A 25,817-nucleotide genomic window follows, 5' to 3' on the forward strand; every position below is an offset into this window, starting at 1 on the left:
TAATCTTAACTTTACATATGTAAATTTTATTACATAAATTATAAGGAAGGGAGGGGACATTGGACTGTAAATTTTACTGGTACCTAATATTTGATACATATATTTTCTCATTTTATGACTTTGGACTTGATAAAAACTTTTCTACCAATAACATTATTCTACAGAAGGTATCTTAAGGGATAAGACAATGAACGACAAATTGGTATGCATCCCCAATATTGATAAAAGAAAATTTCCCCTTCTAAACTAGTTAAACCAACCAATCAAAATTGAATAGAAGTACCCAAAAATCTTTGAGCCAAAGAGTACTATAACTGGGTTAGAAAACTTTAGGCCTCAATGTTAAGGCGTTATTTTGTGGACTTGTAATTCATTTTATCGTCCATTGTCTTATCCCTTCAGAACTTGGAAACCCCTTAAGGTTTTATCATGGTTTAATCCAAGGAGGATAACATCCAAATGTAGCGAAACTTTGAAGCTATTAGCCAAACACAGATACAAAACTAGATATCCTATAATATAAAGTAGTAGGGTTTTTGGCTGAAGCTAAGGATCTCGGAAAATGCTCGTCTTAATTGGTTATACTAATAAAAATGAAATAAAACCATGATGACAACATCCATAAAAAAAAGAAGCTATTAAATCATACTGTAGGACAAAATTGTCATTCCAAAAATCATTATTCCAAAAGTCAGATGAACAGGATAATTATATAACGAGCATAGAGTTCAAAATCGTACCTACCTGTTTCTGAAAGACGGACGGACGGACAGATCCTTACTGTAAAAAGCTTCGCTTATAATAAACATGTGTTTTTTCTATGGTGGCTACTATGAATGCGCCGTCACAATGGATATAGGATATACGTGGATATATTGACAGTGGAAAATTTATTGTCAATTTAGGTTTCTAATATGGACTTCATTTATTGGTCTGTTCGCTCTACGAGTAGAAGTGGAGGGGATGGGTTAAAAGGGGTGGATGGGAGGTATCATTATTTTAGCCAGCTGGGAGTATTACTTTATTAGAGTACATGAAAAACTGGTGCAACATCCAAGTAATTACATATCCATTGCCGTCACATACTTGTTTGTCAAAACTGTCAATTTTACTTGTGAAACATTCCAAAACCAGCGGGTGACAAAGTTAATAAACAAATCATATTTTTTAGAGAAGAAGCGCAGCTACATTATAGATAGGGTTTTCCATACGTCAGTACGTCCATACGTGAACAACAGTTATGAAAATTGCTTGAATATAAAGTAGTAAGGTTTTTGTTTGTCTGTCTGTCATTTAGTTCTTTGGATAGATAAAGCACCTAGAGGCTAGAGTCAAAGTCACTAGTACAAAATATAGGTAAGTTTTGTTTTTAACAAATTCAAAGATATATAAATGAAAATTATATGATTAAAATCAGTTTTGTTATTTTCATCTTAATATTCGCGAAAAATTGTCTGTTATACGATGGTATACATAATTTTTCAGTACGGCTGAGAACGGGTTCTATTCCAGTTGATATTAATTGGTTTGGAATATTGGAAATTTTAATGCAGTTCTTTGAGTAACTAAAAAGCTAGAGGCGAAGTACTAGTATATATTAAAATAATAAATATAAATATAATTATGGCCTAAAGTTATAATGAAAGCTAGAAATATTATCTGTTATTAATAATGTATTAATACAGGGAGGGAGGGGACTTTGTACTGTAAATTACACATGTACCCAATGTTTTATAACCATTTTTTCTTTGTCGTTGGCTCAAAAACTTTGGTTCCAATCTAATAGTTTTCAACTAAAATGTAGATCTACAGAATGGGTAATCATTGGAGACATATATCAATTTATCGTCCATTGTCTTATCTCTAAAGATATATATAAAGAGCATATATATCAAAGAGTGACGTTTATCAATGTATAGAGGACCTTTTTTTTTTTTGGGGGGGGGGGGGATATTTATCTTACCTTGCCTTATCTCTATAATCCTGTAGATTTATAAAATCTAAGGTAACTAAATAATAATAAATTTTCACTGTAGGCGAGAAAAATTATCATTTTTAATGGGCTTTTAAATCATATTATTTATTTAAACGATAATATTTATCAAATTTCAATAACAATTTTCTGTAATATCAAGTATTAACAAATCATTATTGTATGATAATGTATTGTAGACAGCTTTCCGCGGAGATTAAAATATAAAATTATAAGATAGTAACTAGTTTTGTTAGCCCCAAAGGACCTGGTATTAACAAAACTGGTATTAATTTTACCATTTTATTTTAGTATTCATGGACAATTGTCTGTAATACGATGCTATTTAGGTATAGCTGAGTACCGGTTCCAATTTAGCGGATATTTATCGTTTTCGGAGTCATACTAGAAAGGTTATTTTAGTAGTAAAAGGTACAGTTATGCTTTTTTAACGGTAAATAACGGTGCCACGGCGGTAAAATAAATTTCAATCTTCCCAATTTTAATTTTGGGCAATTCTTCTTTTTAGTTTGTTTTGCTATCTTTTATACTTTATATCAGACGTGGTCAACCCCCCCCCCAAAAAAAAAAGGGATAAATAACTAAACAAACCTGATAAGTGAGTAATCTATCTTGACTAGTTAAAGAGAAGGACTGAACAATTCCTCCCGTCAAATCCTGCAGCGCCTTGGTGGTGAACCCGCCGTGCAAAGCCTCGTAACAGCCATACAACTAAGATTATACAAGGTGGTCAAAAAAAGGAGAATGTCGGTCAAACGGTCATGCTATAGATAGAGAGTTACAAATATGTTTATTCTCCGTATGTATGTCCGCAAAAGTCTCTTAAACAGAAGTACCATACATTTCACAATTTTGATTAATGTTTGCCATTTGTCAAGGGTTGGTTTTAGGCTATTTATCTAAAATCAAGTGTTGAGATATTTTTAGGCTATCTTTCTTCCTCCCTCCTCCTTAGAATACAGAGCCCCTAAAAATTACATTTTTAACGATGGCGTTCTCTAAATCGTTAATACTACCAATTTTTACATAGTAAAGTCTATTTATTAAATACGATGAAACGAAATAAATTAAAAAGAATGCTTTATGTTAGTAATTATGAGATTGGTTAACATATAAAATAACGAATGCAGTGCTAGATGAATATATGGACAGATAGATAGACAATTAGATAGCTGTATGGATCATTTTTGAGAGAGGGATATCTAAATTTGTTTATAACAAATATATAAATTTGGCCGGATAGAAAGATAATTTGCTAGATATCTATATGACTTATTATTTACAAAGAGTGATTGGTAGATGGATAAATAACTAGATAACTATATTGATTTACAATAATAGATAAATTGATATAAGACTTAATTAAAAAGGTGAAATGATAGACAGATAGATAGTTAATATTGAAAGCTAGTGAGATAGATAGCTTGTTGCTAGATATTTATCTAGAAAAAAAAGATAGCCAGCTAGATAGATAGATAGATACCTTGGCATAAGCTTTTTCTAAAAGTGCAGCCCAGAATTCTCCAGGGTCTGTCGAGTGTAGGAATACAAGTCTTCCCTGAAAAGTTTAATGACAGTTAGTTTACTAGCATAGTAATAATTTCAGGGAGAGAGGGAAAATTGGGCTTTTTATTGTTATAAAATTTTGATTGGTTGGATTAAGTTGATAGTTCAAACATTTCAACCACTTTTAATCTTGTAATCTACAGAAGGGGTGATTTTGTGTATCATCATGAGGGATTTAAATCAACTTATCGGCCATTGTCTTATCCCTTTAGATCCCTGAACAATTGCCTATAATCAGTCTAAAGGATAAGAAAGAATTTGATATACACCCATAGACGTTCAAGAGGCTGGGTAAAGGGGGACTAACTAACCTTGTAGGTTGGTAATCTGTCATCAACTAAAACTTCTACCCAGTCTCCAAAATGCCAGAAACGAAACCTAAAAAGAAAAATACAATGAAATAAAATACATACATAGTTTTTGAGCCGGCCAAAGAAAGCTTCCCTAAATATGCTTTTATCTGTCTGATTGTCTATCTGTCACAAAATCTTTCTGATTGTCTGTCTGTCTTAATATCCGTCTCTCTTTCTTTTGGTCTCTACATTTGTCTCCATATCTGTCTTTTTATCCGTCTGTAAGACTAAGTATCAATCTATTTTTAAAAGCGAAGCTTTTCTATAATTAGGGTCGGTCCGTCCGTACGTCCGTCCGTCCGTCCGTACGTCCGTCCGTCCGTCCGTACGTCCGTCCGTCCGTCCGTACGTCCGTCCGAGATAGATAGCTTTTATTCGTTAATTTAGGCATGTTAGAATTATCCTATCGATTTCAAACTTTGCATGATGATTCCTGTAGTAGTTGGGTACAATTTAGAAAGCGTAGCAACTCTATAATCATTACCAGAATGTCCGTACGTCCATTTTAAACATGTTGATTTTTCTACTTTTTTAACAACAAATTTTCAAGTGTTTTAATTATCCGTTTGATCTGATTTTTGGTATATTGATTCCTGGGACAACAAAGAACAATATTATAAGCGAAGCAACTCTATAATCAAGTCCAAAAATGTAAGTATGTCCATAAACATTATCCTGCTTCAAGCAGTTTTTCAACAAATTTACTTACACTTTTGCTTCGGCTCTTATACTTTTAAATTCTGATTATTCAGTTCAGATACTATACAAGTGTTAATGTCCGTTTGTCCCACCGTTTCTGTGCTTTGCTTTTATGGATGTTGTCATCCTTGTTCTATATAATTCAACATTAATATTGAAAATTGTCTTAATTTTTATTATTTTAGCATTTATTAAAGCTTAATATTCTTTTTTTATTCCAATATTAATATGTCATTGCTCCGCTTCTTATGGACATAATAATCCAGGTTTTCTTACTTAAACAACAAGTAAAAGATTGATGTAGACATGGCCTTTTTTAGCAACTCTAAAATTAACATTAAAATGGTATGGTATATGGTTTTGGTAGCGAGAAAAATTGACAAAGAAGGACTTGAAAAAAAAGAGTTAAAAAGTTAAAATATGCATATAGAAGAAGAAAAAGATAGATAAAGAAGACAAAAGATTGAAGAAAAAGAAAATTTAGATGATGGTCTGTTCGTTAAGATCTCGTTAACCCCTGTACCGATTAAATTCATTTTATGGATGTTTTACTTTTTTTAAGGGAGGGTAGGAAAACCCTTTTCCAGTACTCCCCCATCAACCTCCCAAAATCTTTTTTATAAAATCAGTTGCGTAGATGAAATCTAATGGTAAATAAGTCAAGAAGTAGTTACTTTATACAACCCAATCATAATTCAACTTTCAACCCCCAAAGTTAATAAACTACAAAAAGGTATTTAAAAACTTTGAGTAGCTTTATTATTTGCAGCTCATTGTACTATCTCTCCTTGAACAGAGCTTAAAAAATGATTTTTTATTGTACAAAAAAGGAGAAGGATTAAAAAAATGCAGACGATAAGATCATTTAAAGAATTTTCTCGTATTCATTCGAATCCGGTGGATAAGAACCGGTTCTCATCCATACGAAAAAACTATGTCTAGCATCGTATTATATCCAGTTTTCTACGAATATAGAAATGTACAATCATAAGATTAAAACCAGTTTTTTTAGCCGGTGCCTTCGGCACCTCGGGGCTAAAAAAAACTAGTTTTAATCTCATAATTGTACATTCTATATCCGCGGAAAGCCGTTTATAATACGATGCGAGAAATAACTATTAAATGACAATTCAGATTTCAATGGACATTCTTGTGTCAACTTCAATTTTGTTTTAGTATTCTTCATTTTCAAAAGTGATTTCTTATAATTAGAGTCGGTCCTTGCGTCCGTAACGGATAGCACTTATTGTTTTTAGGCAGGTTGAAATTGTTCTAGCAATTTTGAAATTATCATGATGATTTATGTAACTATGTTCGTTTGTTTGATTTCTGTGTTTCGCTTTCAAGGATGTTGTCACCCTTGTTATAATTTCATTTTAAGGAAACACCTAATATAACAAAATGAACAAATATACAGTGTGTTTTTTTTATGAGAACTTTTTTGAAAGCAATTTTACCCCACTTATAGTTATCAGAATTTAATGATTAATGGCTTTTTTAAGAAAAATGCGCTAAAACCATTTTTATATCTTGACACCTAAGTTTTGAAATTTAGATTTTACTGTACTTTTTAAATAAAAACTGAAATATTTTTTTGTTGTTCTATTAATTGCCTCAAAAATCGAAGAAAATAAGCCATTAATCATTAAATTCTGATAACAATAAGTGGGGTAAAATTGCTTTCAAAAAAGTTCTCATAAAAAAAAACACACTGTAATTGTATTTTTTATTAGAGAAGCTACTCTTCTTTAATTCGAAATGTTCCGTAAGTTTGTCTGTAAGTCCACCGGAAACGTTTATTGTAGGTGTGATTTTATGGCTGCTATTAAACTAACTTATCCAGAATTCATAATTGAAATAAATTGAAACCGATTGAGCTTTTTATTTGATGGAAGTTTCACATAGGTCCCAGGATAGTTTCGAGTTATTTGATTTAAGTATTGGGATGGTTTTAGCATATTTTAATGCTTTCTCTACCCCTTTTATGTTAGGGGCGCAACCGCTAGTCTTTATATATAGTAGTAGTATAACTAAATTTTATCTCTTTTCTATTTTATAAAATTTATATTATTCAAAAATAATCAAAACTTTAGATAAATGTATTGTAATAACAAACAAACACCCACACCCCACACACAACACACACACACTTACAACATACACACACACACACACAAACACAAATAAGCAAAATTTCTATTCAGCAAATTTCTACAATATCCCTTTTTGTTTAAGTGAGGTAAGTAACCCCCCCCCCCCCCTCCCCCCCCCGCAAAAAATTATACTGGCCTACTATAACATCATTTATATCGACTATATGGCACTAAGAAAAGTGGTCCTGGCTGACATGTAATCGCAATGCCGTTATATAAACATTATTTACATTTTTATTTCGGCAAGACTATGAAACATTGCTGTTTAAAATAATATCTACAGACAATAAAACAACAGCAAAAATGTATTACATAGAAGTTAGTTAGATGTATCTATATTAATTCTTACTTAATATCTTCAAATATGAAGAAATTTCGTAGGATGGAAAGGGGGGGGGTAATAAACCCCCCTGAACTTATAGAAATTGTCCTAAAATTTCCCCCATCATTGAATGATTAGCATATTTGCCGTTTATGGTTGTTCCCCAGCCCTCAGGGACAAATCTTAGCAAAGTGTTCACAAAATACTGCAAAAAAATGTTAATGTTAAATATTAAGAGACAGCGTAATGTGCCATCTAAAAAATGACGTCATACAATAAAATTGACCAATGAGAGGCCAGTATAAATTTTACCATTGGTCATTTACAGTGTATACTGGCCTCTTATTGGTCAATTTTATTGTGTGACGTCATTTTTGGAGGCACTTTAGAATGTCTCAATGTTAATTTTAATTAGCGTTTTATCACCCTTATGTAAAAGTAACAGGATCTCTGTGTGTCGGTCTGTGTGTAACCGAAGGATCTCGCTAATCACTGAACCGATATGATTCTCCTTTACAGTTGAACTTATAATAGGTTCTAAGAAGGTTTATAGCTATTTTGGGAGAGGTACTTATAATGTCTATAGTTTTAAGGAACATAACCTTGCTATTTTATTATTTTAGTTTCATTAGAGAAACATTGACTAAAGGCTTATAAAGCTTATAGTCCTTGAATTTGACTTATCAAAAGGAAACTATTTTGTTTATTTTTATAAAAATTTATCATTAAAGAATAACGTGATTTTGAAAGATTTTATGTTGTAATTTTATTAAAAATAAGAATGTAGTCATAATATCATTAAAATAAATGTAGATACATGTCAATTATATAACAGCACCGACACTTTTATTTGATATCAATATATAGTCGACTAAAATCATTACCATTGCATTGCATGTATAAAATAATAATTATCGATTTTGGTCGCGATGTCAACGAAAATATCAGATCTATATGTAATATCATCATAAAATTAAATAGCTCAGTTTACTTTAGTAAGGATTAAAGTTTAGCTAGGTGTGCATTGTCTTACGCATATGAACACAAATAAAAGACATGCAAATGAAAAATAAGGGATAGAGGTGACTGTAGATTACTTTGGTACTCAAAGTTTTGCTCTGATACTTTGTTTCAATTTCATCAGTTATTTCCTAGTTTTCAGTCCATAACTTTTCAATCAATAAATTATATGTACATCTACAGTTATTTTGTTTATAATTATTGAGGATGTGTATCAATTTTTTGAACAGTCCTATCCTTTAAGATTCCTGTAAGTTTATTAATTAGAAGGTTTTGTACTGTTTTAATACTATTCAGTTTTGTTAATTTGCTACATGAGCGGCAATGATGGCATACAGTTTATCTGAACTAAATCGCTAGCACAAAATTAGGCGTAAATGTTATAATTTTGGGGTAGGGGGTCATAATTTTATCAGTACATCTTATATTGATCAAATTTGATAATATAAAGTATTATGTATGTAAGTTTGTATTTGTGTCTGTAATTCTTGCTGTCAGTCTGTAAGTCTTCTGTAATATGTTTTTTTATATATGTTTGTCTGTATATATATCTTTGTGTATGTCTGTCTGTCTGTATAAATGTCTATCTGTCCGTGTGTATGTCTGCTTGTCAGCCGATAAAATTACGTGCCCTAACAGAAGTAAAATCTATTTACACTGTACAGACGGACACACAGACAAAATGATTTGTCAAGTAGGGGAGAAATCTCCCAATACTTCAATACAAGTTCAGCCATCTATCGTTGTTAGCTGTAGAAAAAATCCTTCATTTGTTAGACAAACGCCAACTAATTTATGAAAAACCCATTAAATTCATTGGTGGAAAAGCTGTGACACTCTTAGTTTTACATCTTGAGAAATAACAAAACTATTTTTCAACCTTAGGGGAACAGTATATTTTTCATTTCAATGCTACCTTCTTTCCTAAGAAAGTATAAAACTGAAGGGAATATTTATACAACCTGGAAATAAACTCAAACATTGCATGATTGAAATGGCTAAATGTAATATGGTATCCATTTACATGTTCATACTATTGTGAAAGTCAGGAATTAAAAGAAAAGTAGCGTAGCAATAACTAGCTAAAGATATTTTTTCATGAAAAGAGAACATTTAATTGTAGTACAGCTATGGTGAAGAAAAGCTTGTTTTAAAGTAAGAAAACAGAAATCGTATGGGATAAGACAATAGCCAATAAATGAATTTACATCCCCAATAATGATACACAAAATTACCCCTTCTGTAGATTTCAATTAGTAGTTTAAATGTTAAGGACACTTAAAGAATCAGCCAATCAAATTTCAATAAAGTCTCTAAAGTTATTAAGCAAACAAATAGGAAAAAGTTATATTAAAACTTTGGGGTCCTCTGGTCTAATATATTGCAGAATATGATTATTTAAATCCATTGTCCTATCCCTAATACCGTGGGATAAATATCATGTTGACGAATAGAGTACATTTACAGATTACAGATAGTAAAAAAAAATTCAGATGCAAAAACACATACAGATATGCATTTGCATAGGGTAGCATGGGGTTAATTCTTATGAAGGGTGTTACCCCCCCCCCCTCTCCCACAGGAATGTGTTAATTAAATTAATGAGAGGGTGGGGGTGAAAAATAGAAGCTTCCAGTGTTAAAAGCCATTTTATCAAAATTTCACCCCTCTAAAAATCCTTTAGAGAGAAATATTTTTAGGGCGCTTCGTGCAACTTACAAACAATGATCAAAGTACAAAAACGCACTCTCATTTTACAATTTACTGTTCTCTTTTGTTATAATGATAAACATTTACCCTGGTTCACCCTATTTTTACTTTTTTTTAGGGTTAATGCACATTTAATACCATGTATTCTGAAAATTAAAAAGTTGTAATTAATAAAGTTTTCCAGTATATGTAGATTCGAAACTGATTATCCGCTGGATTAGAACTGGTTCTGAGTCATACAGAAAAATCATGTATCGTATTGTATTATAGATAATTTTTTATGGATAATAAAATAAAAATCGTGAAATTGATACCAGTTTTGTAAGTCCAGGCCTTCGACCACTCGGGGCTAACCTAATTATATTAATTCATAAGAAATATGAAAGAGGGAAAGTTGAAACATTATTTTTTTTCAATTACCTTAATAATTTTGAAAATAACAAAAAAATGTCATATTCATCGATTTATTGATAAATTATTGTTAAATTACTACTCTAATGTTTTGTAAAATATTATTTTTCGTTTTTAAAATTATTTGGCCGTTTCGCTGAGAAAATGCATATTATGCACCTAAAGTTACTTGAGTCTGGCACGTTTTATAATAGGGGCGTGCTAGGAATTTTTACGCGGGATGCGCGCAAATTTTTGACGCTTATAGGGTGTCTGCATTTTAACAATCCCTAAATTAAGAATTATAAAATGGAGAGGTGGAAAAAAATTTGGAAAGTTTGGACAGATGCTCTAGGATAGGAGATTCATCCTTAAGATCTCAGTAACTACTGAACCGATTTGGTTCTCTACTTTAGGTAGGCTTCACAGAGGTACTGTGAAAGTTTTAGGCTATTTTATAATCAGATTTAAGCTATTGCTCTAGCCTCTAAAAGCTAGGATCGTATCCGCTAGTATTTAACTAAAATGGTGAAAGGGGCTGTTAACACCCCCTAGGCATACCCCCCTCTCCTGCACGTCTTCTAATCATGGATATATGATGAGAAACAAGGATGACAAGTTTATTCAAGCGCAGCTTAGATAGTCAAACTTAAGAATAATTACAAATCAACAAAAATTTGCTTTGCAAAATTAATCAAGATATGCTATGAAATCATAATTTTAAAAATTAAATAAATGGAGTTTTGATAAACAGTTTAAAACAGTTGACTTATATATATAAATACATCCAAATAATAAATGACTTGAACCGATTAAAATCGCTGATTTTGTGTCTCTCAACAAAGCTTGATTTATATGTATTGGGGCAATAAAAACATCAGTGGGTAATATCCTCTCAATTGCATGTGGAGTGGCCCCAGAACCCCCCCCCCCCCCCAACACTTTTATTCAGTGGTTATTGCTCATTTTTATTTATGTGCCACAAACGATTTTTTTAAAATTATGATTATATGGCTTATGGGGTTGTGAGGGGAGGGAGGTCCAGTGAACGATTAAGAAGGTGTTGTACCCAAAAGTATGGTATATTATAATACCATCGCTTCTTACAAAACATACAAATTTTTTAAACAGCAAATCAGAAGATCGCGTTTATGGTCAAGGACGTCAAAACTTTTTTTTTGGGGGGGAGGGGGGTTAAAATGATATTTTTCAAAGGTTTGGGGGTAAGAGTAATTTAATTTTCAAAATTTATGAGATTCCAGAATTTATTTGTTTTTTGAGGGTTGAGGGGGGTTAAAGTTGAGTCAACAAATATCTAAGATCAAAACAGCTTACAAAAAGATTAGATTATTTTTAACGCTTTACTGACAATACCGTCCACAAATAAGAATAAAACTTGTGAAAAATATAATTTTTGTCTTCTTAACGATCTTTTTGATATTATTAATGTATGATGATTTATTGTTTGTGATTGAAAAATTTGTTGCTCTATTTCTTACTAGCGGCTACGCCCCTAGAGCTCCAGGGGAATTTAAGGTGGGAGGGGGAAAAATGGACCTCATCCCATTTTAAAGAGCAAAAAAATATTTTGGGGGGAAGAAGGTAAAAACACCCTCCCTAAATAGTTCAAAACCTTCCCAGGACCTATAAGAAGCTTCACTGTAAGAAGAACAACATCGGTTCAGCAGTTAACGAGATCCTTCAGGACAGACAAAAAACGCCTACTACTTTATATAATAGGATGGACAAGATTTTCTTGTCAAATTCATTTTTGCTGTATGAGAATTTACTGTTATCATTTTGTTACAAAATGTCATTGCTGCGCTATTTATTTAAAATTCTTTGTTGGTTTGTTTAAACACAGCTTTAGACAGATATGCAATCGATATGGTCATTTATAGAGATACTACTTGACATCTTTATATACTACTCTAACATTCAGGGAGGGTTCATTCCTATATGGTCATTTATAGAGATACTATTTGATATCTTTATATATTGCTCTAACTTTCAGGGAGGGTTCATTCCTATAAGGTCATTTATAGAGATACTATTTGACATCTTTATATACTGCTTTAACTTTCGGGGAGGATATATTCCTATATGAATAGCAATGCCAGCCAAAAGATTACTACCAAGTACCCCAACCCCCGTTTTTAGTAGCAAAGCTACTCTATAATTATCTATGCCTGTCCGTTGGTCAGTCCGCAACGCTATGAGATAAATGTGATTTTCTCAGCTGCTATTAAAGATATTTCTATAACCTGTTCGCATCTATTCTTCAAATTTTTTTTGTCCGTCTGTCATGTTTTAAAAGACATAAGCCATTTTTCAAAGGTATTTTTCTTTGATCTTTTATCTATCTAATTATTTGGCTTACCTAAAAACTCCACAGTAACCCTGATCAAAGTTTTGGTCTGGTGGGACAACTCTATCAAGAAATCTGAAAATAAAATAAAACGTAAAAATTATGAACCTATCCATCTATATATCTGTCTTACTCTCTGTCATTCTATCTGTCTATTTGAATTCTACTTTTTCGTCTGTCTGTCCTTCCATTCGTCTATAATTTAGACTGCCAGCATTTGTCTATCTGTCAATCTTTTTACCTGTCTATTTATTCTAGCTATCTATTTTCCACCTATTATATGTATATATGTCTGTTTGTCGTTCTGTTTGTTCTCTGTCCTTCCATTCGTCTAAATCTGTAAATCTATTTATTTGTCATATTGTCTGTCTGTCTGTCTATCTAATCAATTATTTGCCTATTCTGGCTATCTTTGGCTGACAGCTGCTTGACAAACCTGGTAGCTCCTATCTACTCCTCTATCTGTGTATTTACCTGGGTGTGAGGGTGAGAGAGCTGACAGCTGCCAGCAGCCAGGGGTCACACAGCTCGCCCTGTTCCACATTAAACCTGGTGGACCCCTCTATCTACCTATCTATCTATCTATTTACCTGGGTGTAAGGGTAAGTGAGATGACAGCTGCTTGGAGCCAGGGGTCACCCAGCTCGCTCTGTTCCACGTTAAACCTAGTGACCCCCTCTATTTATCTATTTACCTGGGTGTGAGGGTGAGAGAGCTGACAGCTGCCAGGAGCCAGGGGTCACCCAGCTCGCCCTGTTCCACGTCAAACCTGGTTGCACCCTCCGCAATAAATTTGGGTCTTTGGCATATTTCCTAAAACAAACAAAAAATATAATAAGTATAATGCTAACAAGGACATGACTGCATTTAAGTAGCGCAGCAAGAATCCCAAAAAGGCCATAGCAGTAAGGAACAGTACCAATGATTGTCTTATATTGGTGTTTCTCTGAACCAAATCTTGCTAATGAAGTGCATGTTTAAACGGCCAAACGTCCAACAGACAACCCACCCTTGATTATCTAGAACACATTTTAAATAATTGGAGGTTAATAATCTGGCTTACAGAAAATCTATGATTTCATTATTTATTTTAATTTAAAAAATATTATTTCTTTCTTCTTTTATCTAAATATTTTCTTTTTATGTATCTATCTAATTCTCATTAGAATTCAAAAATTCAAGTTTTTATTTGATTATCTCATTAGACTTTTTAGATTTGAATAAATTAACAATTGACTTAATAAAGCTTTTAAGCAAAGTCAACTGTATATTTTGTTTCAAGAGCCTTTGTTTATGGTCATTTTGGAAACGGTTTTGATTTGAATTATACAGTTTTACTGTTATCATTTTTATAATTTTAGTAGCGCAGCTACTCTATCATCCGTTCGTCCATCAGTTGGTCCGTCTCAAAATTTATCAATTTAATAGTTTCAAAAACAATAGAAATAAGATTCAACTGTGTAAATAATTATGTATGTTTGTTGCAGTTTTTATCTAAAGATCTCTCAAATAACATATCATAAAAGATATTTTTTATATATTTATAAAAAATTACATTCTTTTTTTTATGGGAAAAAAACATTTGTTTCACATTCTCTTTTCTAACAAATATTTTAAAATAAATTTTACTTTTTAGTTTTCAAGCAGCCTCTATCCGCTTGAAGCTTTGTATTCAAAGCAGTAAAAAGGAAGCACAAAAAATACCCTAAAACCATCCTAATGCATATATAATGATAAAATAGCCCAAAACAATATCATGACATATATGAAGATTCTCTAAAAAAGAAAACTCAATCAGTTCAGTAGGTTTTTAAATCTTAAGATTTAGACAAAAAAATTACTACTATACATAACAGGACAAGCGGCTACGACCCTAACACTTAGGGACTTTTAATTTGATCAGGCAAAGATGAGTTAGAAAATAACTCAAAACCACCCCAAGACTTAAAAACTAAAAATAAATATCCTTAAATTATCGAAGGACCTATGTAAAGTTTACTTTAAAGGGTGAACTAGGTCGGTTGAGTAGTTTTTAAGATCTTAAGCTTCAGAAAAAATCCTTGCTACTTTATATAATAGGATATTCTATAATAATCTAAGATTGTATGACAAATAGAAATGATTGTTAGGGGCTAGAACAGACATGATCCAAAATTTAGATATGCAAAAACTTTTTTCTCTCAATGGCCTCTTAATATCAAAAGGTGTTTGTTCGTTTCAACAAAAGTGTTTATCCACAATAGGCAAGGTTCTGGTTGGGTAAAGTGAAGCCCCATAAGGCTAACGTATATTACATACAAATTTTGCAATTCTTAAAAAGCTTGAAACATGGATTAAATGGACTATCTAACAGATAGATCATTTTCATTGATTTTTATACATTCAATTATCTAATTATATGTACTCTACCGTCTGATTATTACTGTCAAACTATTGTTAGCTTGCTATTGCTGCGCTAATTTTTAAATTTGACAGGTGTTAAGGGATAAGACAATGGAATATAATCATCTGCAAAAAAAATAGGAATAATGACTTAAAAATCTATAATAAAAAAAAATATGCAATAAATGTATTTTTTTTAGTTTAAATGAACGAAAATTTGCTTAAAGATGTTTGGCCCAATTTTAATGATAAGTTCGGTGCCAATTTTGAGACCCCTAAAGGGCAACAGCTAGATGTATGTTTATCTAAATATTCCAATTATTCTACAAAGTAGTTTAATGTTCGTGTGTTCATGTGTTATTTAAGATCTTTTAAACTGCTATATTGAGAAAAACTTTTCTGAATAGCTTTATAATATATACAGGTTTTAAGCTATTTTTCTAATAAGCATAATAATCTAAAATTATTTCTGTTGATTGGTTAGATTAAATAAATACCCATTAAGAAAGATATACTTTTAAGCAAATTAAGTGGTCTTCTTACAGGAATTTAAAGGAATTAGGATTAATTGATGTACTATACCCAATGATGTTAAACAATAATACCACTTGTGTCGATGAAATCATTTGTGGAAAAGTTTGGAGACTTATAGAATGTACCAACCTTTTAAAATATGATGAAAAGTAACCTTAATTTTTAGCCTACAAATGAAAGAAAGTGTTTTATAAAAAAAAACTTTAAGTACTAGTATAATTTACAGCGAAAAATTAGTTCAAAATAGAAAATTTAAAAGTTAGTTTATATTACTTTTAACTAATTGAAATTTTCAATTTCAATACATAAAATTTAAGAAAAACTAAATTTTTAAACTACATGATTTTTCAAAAGGCATATAAAAAACCTTTTCCATTTAAAATCTTAAATGTGTTGAGACCTTTTTCGAATTAACAGTTGATTTTCATGGTTGCTATATTTCTAGGTGTCAAAGATAACCACCCACTTAATGCGGGTTCTGAGGTTGGATAGTTCTGAAATAATTACAGTAGCTTTAAGGCCTAAAATAGTCTAGAACCATACTATTACAGGTGTCCTATTAACTGACCTTAGAAACAGAATTCCTATTGACACGAGTTGGTATTAAGTTTTGAAATTGATGTTCTTTAAACGATTTTTAGGTAGCGTAGCTACTCTTTGTATGTAGTAGGATCGTTCGTCCGTAATAGTAAGTCATAATTATTTTTAGTAGCGTGTTTACTTTAAAACTAGGATGTGTTTTGTAAAATTACGTTTAACTATCTTAGCAAATTCATTTAATGGACTTAATAAATTCTCATACATATTATGAAATATTTAATACTAGCGGCTACGCCCCTAGAGGCCTCTAGGGGTACTTGAGAAGAGGAGAGTGGAATTTGATAATCCAGTTTCTTATTTTAGATTTTAAAAGAAAAAGTTAAAAAAAATTTTGGGGGGGGGAGCGGAAATTTTTTTTTTTTTGTGGGGGGGTTCCCCCCCCCTTAATTTTTAATTTTAGTTAAAAAAGTAAAAAAAAATTTTTTTTTGGGGGGGGGGATTTTTCATTTTGGGGGGGGTTGGGGGTGTCCCACCCCCTAAGAAAATAGTTATAAACCTTCCTGGGACCAATGAGAAGCTACCCTGTTAAGGAGAACCCGATCGGTTCAGTGGTTAGCGAGATCCTTCAGTACAAACACACAGACACACAAACACACAGACACACAAACATCCTGTTACTTTATTATAAGGATAAGATAGTTATCTAATAAAAAAGTTTCCTTTTAAAGAAATGTTTTTTAATTGATTTAAGACTCTAGTTTAAGTAAAAGAAAGTGTTTAAAATGCGTGATCCCATTTTTTGCCAAGCCATTCTTAGGATACAAATGAACAAGGACAATTCTTATATAAAAGTAAGAGGATATATGTCTGTCTGTGTCTTGCTAACCACTGGATTGATATGGTGCTTCTTTACAGTGAAGCTTTTCATAGGTGAAGTTTAGATTAATAGATTTTTTTGGGAAAGGTTACCTCCACCCTCCCAAGATAAATCGCCCCTGCAAAAAAATAAATTGAAAGAAGGGGGTAATAGATAATTGCCCCCCCCCCCCGCGCAAATTCAGGTTGATTATTTGCCAGAATGATTGTCCTTTGCTTGGTTATTCAAAAAGTATTTTCTCAAATGTCATTTGTGTCATAAGTTAAGCCCTTTCTTACGAGACGTTTTTACGTTACAGTCAAAATTAAAAATAAAGGACAAATTGTTACGTTTTTACGCTACAGTCAAAATTATATATAGCAGTGTTATATAAGTAGCACCCGCGACCGTGGCTCAACACGTAGCGCATCTGCTGGTCGTCGGGAAGGTGATAGGTTCGAATCTCGGGCCGACACCGCGTCATAACTAAAGACGTTAAAAAATGGTTCCTACTGCTGCTATGTCAGATGCGCGACATAAATAGTTCGAGTAGGGAGAAATGCCTTGCCCAAAAACAGGCTCAACTTGTTACCATGCACAATTGGGACTTCTCAGACAAAGGTCGTGCATCACAGAGAGTTGGTTGTCTGTTGGATGTAACTTAACCTAATATCATTGGGTGTGAGAAGGGTGCGTAACAGTCATCCTTAGTTCTCCTGGATTGCTGGACCTGTCGAAATGGTCCTGGACTGTAATCCCGCCCGTACGAGGTAATATAAATAGCAGAGTAATAACAAGATAATAGCATTGTAATTGAGTCTTTACACTAATGCAATTAAATTTTTTTTTTATAAATTGGCTATATTGTAAAAACGTTCGCTCTAAAAAGTTACGTCTTGTAAGGATAAGCGTTTCAGTTTTTGCATGTATAGTATGTGTGTGTGAGTGTGTGTGTGTGTGGGAGGTGTGTGTGTATGTGTGTGTGTGTGAGGTGGGTAGGGGGCATGTGGGTGAGAATTAGGGGTTTAACCAGGTATATATGTATAGGAAAAGGAAAGATGATCAACTCTTGCCTTTATTTCAAACACAAAATGTATATATTTAGGGACGTTTGATTAAGTTATCTTTAATGGAAATCCGTGGAAATTTAGTATTGGTCATGTTTTAAGCCATATTGGGGATGGGGATAAGTTCAAAAAATGTATACCATCCAATCCATAAGGGCGGGGGAGGCATTGGACTAATCGTTTAAAAAAAAAAGAATCAAATTAAACAATTGCTCTAATTTTTTGGCTTCAAAAATAGTTTTTAAGTTTTGATTGGTTGATAGAATGTAAAACTATCAATGTCCAAACTTTTTCCACTAATAACTAATAGCAGGGGTAATTTTGTTTATCATAACTAGGGACATGATTTAATTTATCGTTCATTGTCTTATCCCTCCAAATAAAACAAAAGAAAAATGCAGCGAGGAAAAGGCGAAGCAACAAGTACAATAACTTAAGTTAATTGTTATCTAATTGTTTATTTATTATTTAAAAACAAATTACTATTAATTATCTGCCTTCCAATGATAACCTTTAATTTTTGGGGGATTTTTTCTTCTAGGGATAAGTCAATGAACGATAAATTTTTTAACAACCCCAATGATGATAAACAAAATACCCCTTCTACTGATTATAATTGTTCGCTAAAGTTTCAAACCAACTAATCAAAATTCAATTACAGTACACACAGGTTTTTAGACAACAAGTAAGATAATGTGATCATAAAATTTTGGGTACCAGTGTAATTTACAGTTCTATGTCCCACACCTTCCTATATAACTAAAAAAATATAAAAAAAATAGAAGTATACATAATAACTAAATATTTGAAACTAATCAAAATTGCTGACCATCTATCTATCTAAGTATCTGAGTAACTCTATTAGCTCTGGTCAACATTTGAAAAGGGCCGACAAATCTAATTGTTTACTAGGAGCGCAGCTACTATATAAAGAATAATATCTGTACGTCCCACTTAAATAATAAAGTAACTATAAAAGAAAGTTTAATTTATATATATGAGAAATACTTCAAGTTTTAGTATGCTTTACTTGGCTGCTATTTAAGATACCCAACTTGTATTCCCCTGACCAAGGAGCTTTCATTTTTTAATTCAATTTGTCCGCCTGTACGTCTGTTTTATAAAAGGCAAACTCAAGGATCTTGTTGAAAGATAAAACAATAGATGAATCATAGTTCCTTCCCAATCATGATAAACCAAAATTCCCCCGCTGTATACTAGAATAATTGGTTGAAAAGTAATATTAAATGTAATCAAAGTTTTAGGTCAGCGAATTGGGTAAGTCAGATTTCTAAAGAAGAAATATAATTTACTAGGCTTTTATATAACACTAGCGGTTTGGCCCCTAGCCTCTAGGGGCTTTGCCCCAAGAGTTTTAATCACCCAGTTTTTCGTATTTTAGATTTAAAAGAAAAATTTAAAAAAAAAATGGAGGGGGGGAGAATTTTTTTTTTTTTTGGGGGGGGGTAATCGACCCCACTATTTCAATTTTAGTTTTAAAAAGAAAAAGAAAAAATTTTTTTTTGGGGGGGGGTTATTTTTTATTTTTGGGGGGGTTGGGGGTGTCCCACCCCCCAAGAAAATAGTTATAAACCTTCCCGGGACCTATGAGAAGCTACCCTGTAAAGGAGAACCCAATCGGTTCAGCGTTTAGCGAGATCCTTTGCTACAAACAAACAGACAGACAAACAAACACACACACAAACAGACAGACATCGTTCTACTTGATAAGCGTCTGAAATTTCTTGTGAACATTTCCCAGAATTTGTACTTTTTAGTGTATATTTAGCAACTTTGGAGAAAAGTTTCTTGTTTTAAACGATATTCTCATTTAGATAAATTATATGCAATAAAACAATCAATATTAGATTTTTAAAAAGATATCGGTGCAATTCCAGGAATCTTAAGGGATAAGACAATAGACGATCAATTGCATCCCAAATGATGATAAACAAAATTAACCCTACTATAATAAAAGTTTAGGTTGAAAAGTTTTGACCTTACTAGATAGGATCCAACCAATCAAGATAGTAATAATAATAGTACCCATAGTTTTTGAGCCAACGAATAAGATTATGACGTTATAAAACTTTGGGTACCAGTGTAATTTATAGCCCAATGTCTCTTCCTGGTGCAATTCTATAAAAATAAACAAATAAAGGATAAGAGAATGGGGCAGTGACAGATAAATTATTATTCCCCAAATTTATAACACAAAGATAATAAGCCTAACTTTACTTTCAATATACCCAAACCAACCATATATATTTTTAAGCGGCTAAACATCCATAATTGGCGGCTGGCTGTCGGCAAAAAAAATAATCATTAATCAACCTATTCCTTTACCAAAAAAAATGCAACAATGCATTACTAAAGTTTCATAAATAAAGGTATATTTAAGGGAGCATATTTCACGCAGAAAGACAGACAATACCTACCGATGTAAATTATAGAGTAGCTACACAACAAAACAATGGTGTTCAACCCATTCTTTAAACCATGGAGGTCTAGGAAATTGGACTGTAAATTATGCTGGCTTAAAATTTTGTTGGTTAATAAATTTTGATTAGTTGCTTCAAACTAGCAGTGTCTAATATTTTCAACCAATAATTCGATGAACAACAGAGAAAATCATTTTATACACACCCTTATCCCTTTAGATCCCTGATTTTAAACTAATTAAAATCGACGTACTGACCAAATACTAGAGTAGCCTAAATTCTAATTGATTGCAATTTTATTTATCATTTTATCCAGTAAAACTTTGCACTGCTATTAGCAAAGAAAAAATGCAAACAATTAGCATACTTTTAAAATGACAATTAAACTTACATTTCAACAGAGATGGAGGGGATATTGGACCGTAAATTACGCTAGTACCCAAGGTTTAATCAACTGTCCCCAAACTTTTCAACCAATAAAATAAATCTACATAAGGGATACTTTTATTAATCATCATTGTAAATAATTTATCGATAAATGTCTTATCCCTTAAAATCCCTGCATTTCAGGGTGTCCTGAAGGGAGGGGGGGGGGGGTATTACCACCCCAAAACTGTATACAAATTAAATATACTTTTCACAAATTACGTATTTTAGACATGTTAGATTCGTCCTATCTATTTCAAATCTTGTGCATAAGAATACTAAAGTCGTTATCAGAATGTTGGATTGTTTAAATGTAGATTCCTTGGACTATTAGGCAATCATGCAGTCTTAAACGAAGCTATAATTACTTTTTACAACACATGAAAAGTTGATTATAACTTAAATCTAAATACTTTATCTTTAATAGTAAAATTTATTTTTGAATGATAATTTAATAAAAAAGAAAATAGTTTTTTTCTTATAAAAATGTTAAATACTAAAATTTATGTATATTAATGTATTTTTAAACACTTCCCCCCCCCCATGCTGATTATTCCCTCTTGCTAAAAAAATCTTTTTACTTTTAACACCCAGCTAAACTACAAGGTTGATCATATTATTTTCTTTATTTAGCAACATTTTCTGCCTTTATAGTTCTACAAATTTCTTTATGTTTACCTATCTTTTAATCTGTAAATTAAATTAATATGATTTATGTCATTTAGACTGAAGAGGGTGCAGTGTCCACCGTAATATATTTCAATAAATAACCAAGAAGTATCAAAGACTTTTTCACTCAGTGAATTTATCACTCAATAGTCAGTTTTAAAAAATATTTAAAGCTACCTACGCTCTATGAATAATGTTATTCTTGTTATTATTATTCAAAGCTGTCTATTTCAGGAAGAGGGGGGGCATGAAACAGTAAATTACTCTAGTACCCAAAGTTTTAAAAATTATTCTCTCTCATTCATTGTCATAAAAACTAATTAAAATCAAACTTGCAGTGTTCAAACTTGTCAATCAATGATTTAGACCTACAAAGGGGGTACCTTTGTTTATTATCATTGGGGATGTACATCAATTTATTACCCACTGTCTTATCCCTGGTCTATCCGCATGACCTTGGGTGTATATTTTGTAATGCTGATGATCCGAACATGCTTTTTTCTAAAGTTTCACCCTTATACAATACAGCTACACGATTAGATAAACAAATATAGTAATGTCCTTAACCCTTGAAAGTCGGACCAATTTCTGCACCTTAAACTAAGCTCCTATTAGAGCTAGAGAGCTAAAAAAATGTGTGCAGATTTTACAACTATAGGTGAGTTAAAGTCAAATTTTGAAATTTGAAGGTACATAAATGACCCTAAGACAAAAGTCATACTATCAAAGGGCCGATGACATATGTTGAATGCAAGATCATATTTTAAAAAGATTCTATGACATATGGTTCTGACCTATTGGTTCAAGCAATTAATCATCTATATTTTATATGTCTATTAGTTTCACCCTCTACATATGAAATATGATGGGTATTCAATACAATCCCCGAACCCCTCCACCCTCTCACCCAGTAATATTTTTCTTTTCCAACATAAGAAAATAAGTTTTTTCGTTACAGTAAATTTGCTGCTATGTCAGACGCGTGACAATCCGTATATAAAATTAACAGGTTGTCTGAATGTCTTTATGTGTATGTAAATTTTTACCGAATTAAATCTCTCTAACCGCTGAATTGAAATTGTTCTCCTTTACAGCGAAGCTTCTAATAGGCCTCATAGTTCAATGGAAAGTTTTAAACTATTTTATATTTAACAAACTATCCCCCCCCCAAAAAAAAAAATATTGTAATTTTTAGAGGAACACTCGGTGGTGTATTACGCGCCCCCTGCTAATGTAAGATTAATGGTCATACCATATTCCCTATAGATATCCAATCCATTCCGCATAGTTTCACATCCGTATTCTGCTTTTTAATTTGCAAAAAGTTACAATGGTTTAGAGTGTACCAAATTAATGGATATAGAATGTATGTGGATATATTGACAGTGGAAAATGTGTCGTCAATTTAGGTTTCTAACATTGACCTCATTTATTGTTCAGTTTTCTCATCCAGTAGGATGGGAGGGGATGGGGTAATTAATTCAGCCATCTGTGAGTATAACTTTATTAGAGTACATCAAAATATGGTACAACATCCAAGTAATAATATATCGATTACCAAAGGGGAATCATTAGTTTTTGTGTTATTGTAATAATACAGTAAGTGAAATTTGAAAATATATGTTTGAAATGAACATACGGACTTTCTGATAATCAATTTAATAGTTATTTCTCGCATCGTATTATAAACGGCTTTCCGCGGATATAGAATGTACAATTATGAGATTAAAACTAGTTTTTTTAGCCCCGAGGTGACGAAGTCACCGGCTAAAAAAACTAGTTTTAATCTTATGATTGTACATTTCTATATTCGTAGAAAGCTGGATATAATACGATGCTAGACATAGTTTTTTCGTATGGATGAGAACCGGTTCCTATCCACCGGATTCGAATGAATACGAGAAAGTGAATTACACCTAACTGTTACATGATTTGAAATTAATAGAACGATTCTATCTTTAAATAATTAATATGGCCGTTTGAAACAGACGTACGTACGGACGAATAGCCCTTTACTTACACTCTATTACACATATATAATCATTCTATGTAAATGAAACTCTATGTGCGACCATGGATACCATTTGCCCTTGTACTTAATCATTCTTCAACCCTTAAAAATACGGGCAATGTCCCTTCAAGTGATAGTGAACTATAAACAAACCTCTTTAAAAAAGGCAATTCTAAAAAAAGGCTAAATCACAAAAAAAAACTTTATTGTTAGAAATAGGTTCAGTTAGGTTTAATAAGGGTTGATAGAGCCTTGCAGGGCTGGACATACCCCACAATTTTCTAAAAATATATTTCAGGGAGGGAGGGCGAGGGGGGCTTGTAAGGTCCCCGACGCTTTAAGGGGGATAATGTCAAAATTCTTCATAGGCCCTTTAAAGAATGACTCACTAAAACCCTCAGGGATCTTAAGGGATGAGACAATAGGCTATAAATTGATGTGAATCCCAAATGTGAAAAAAAAATTAGTTTAAATTAATTTAAAAGTTTGAACCAGCCATCAAGTTTTTAAAAAGTATCCAGTTTTTGAGTCAACCAACGAAAGAGAACTTTGGGTAACAGCGTATTTTTAAGACCAATATCCCCTCCCTCCCTCCCTGCTAAAACCAAAGAATTCCATATGTTACTGTTAGTTTAGCTGAGAAAGCATAAAAAAAAGTGTGATTTATTTGCGTTACCTGCCATAATATGACATTAATGGGTTATCTTATTTCTGCCATTAGAACAGTATGATATCTATGGTGCGTAATATATCATACTAGAGTTGGCTCGATATAATTATCTCCCTATTGGCTAGTTTTCTATATGCAATATATATTTCTCAATAAATCTATTTTCCTCACCCGGCATTACTATCTAAAAGAAAGTAAATATTTAATAATCTAAATGATTTTAAAAAGATCTTTTAAATTATATTTTTTTCTTTACATTACCATCACCAAAGGGTTAATGATGATAATTACAATTTTAGTTTAATATTTGAACACACAAAGTGTCGCCACAATCGAATTCTTTTAAAACAGAGTTTTCTTAAATTTATTATATTATAAATCTAATTTTTCTTTTTTATGATTAGAAATTAAATACATTGATATAAGGTAAATAGCAACATGAAATTAAAAAAAGGAATTTATTTTTATTAAAGTAAAATAATGGGTCTTATCGTTCTGGGCAATGAGAGTTTATTATGGATTATTGGAGCACTATGAGTTTTAAACAAATATTCCTTGGAAAACTTGAGCTCGTTTATAGACATTTATTTCCTATATAGATCTGACATGGATCTTGAAGCAATTAAGCAGGCCGTTTTGTACATGTTAAAAATTGGAAGATTTCATTAAATAAAAGTTATCGCAAATATACTTAGTAAATAAACATATAGCCAGTTTTTAAAGATTATTATTTTTTTCATACATTTTAAAATGTAAATATTTTTGTTATCCCACTAAAACAGCCAAAAACCTAACCCGAGTCAATATTAGGCGTTTCTGACTTTAAAAAGGTTGTGGCAAAATTCATTTTCTTCTATTGTCAAATCCCTACCTCTAATGAATTATCTGAAATGAATGAATATATAAACAAGGATGACAACATCCATAAGACGCGAAGCACAAAAAATAATAAAATTGCCTAAACAGCTATAAAACAAATGGAAAATAGAAGTTTTAAAGCAGATGACAATTTGATAAGGAAATCTTTATAAAGATTTCAGAAGTCAATTTAAACGATTGAATGCTCCAAAAAATACATTTTTCCACAACCTTCATAGAGAAGATTCCCATTAATGAGACGTTCATCTCAAATAGCAGCCAAGAAAATTTAATTTTCTCAGTAAGTTTCTGACAAGACAGAAAAATATTTGAACTTTTAGAGTAGCTTTACCTCTATAAATATGAGACAGATGTATTAATAGATATGGTCAGCGGTTCTAGATAAAAATTCAAAAAAAATAATAATATAGGACATGTAACTTTATAAAAAAAAATTCTACATTTAGTAGAGTAGCCCCGGTAGTTTATTTATGTTAAAATCGTCCTATACATTTGAGACTTTACAGAATGATTCCTAAAACAATTAGGTATAATATGTTTAAAGAAAAACTCTAATAATCAGTACCAGAAAAAAACAGCCAATTAGAGGTTTTTTTCTGCTTGGAAGCAAAGCCGATTCGGGCCACAATATATGAAAAAAAAATTTCGGGATCTTAATGAATAAAATTACTACACACCTCCGGTTTCTTTAAGGTGAATTGATTACATAGATATCTTAAGTTAAAGTCAATTTAGATTAGTTTTATATAGGGTGTTCAGAAAATACCA

General features: G+C 31.9%; 1 protein-coding gene across 5 annotated transcripts in view; it reads right to left on the reverse strand.

Moving 5' to 3' along the window:
* The window catches only part of LOC145323789 (calpain-9-like), a 197,469-nt gene that overhangs the window by 30,913 nt on the left and 140,739 nt on the right, over window positions 1-25,817 (reverse strand). For all 5 annotated transcript variants that reach the window (XM_080166330.1, XM_080166331.1, XM_080166332.1 and 2 more), the window contains exons 17-21: window positions 13,269-13,387; window positions 12,587-12,649; window positions 3,871-3,937; window positions 3,477-3,551; window positions 2,585-2,704 (exon numbers count right to left, since the gene is read on the reverse strand). In XM_080166330.1, the coding sequence (XP_080022456.1) occupies window positions 2,585-2,704; window positions 3,477-3,551; window positions 3,871-3,937; window positions 12,587-12,649; window positions 13,269-13,387 (444 nt within the window). The remainder of the gene's footprint in view (window positions 1-2,584; window positions 2,705-3,476; window positions 3,552-3,870; window positions 3,938-12,586; window positions 12,650-13,268; window positions 13,388-25,817) is intronic.

The sequence above is a fragment of the Acartia tonsa genome, chromosome 7 (genome assembly GCF_053477335.1).
Source record: "Acartia tonsa isolate MP-2025a chromosome 7, ASM5347733v1, whole genome shotgun sequence".
Taxonomy (NCBI): Eukaryota; Metazoa; Arthropoda; class Copepoda; order Calanoida; family Acartiidae; genus Acartia; species Acartia tonsa.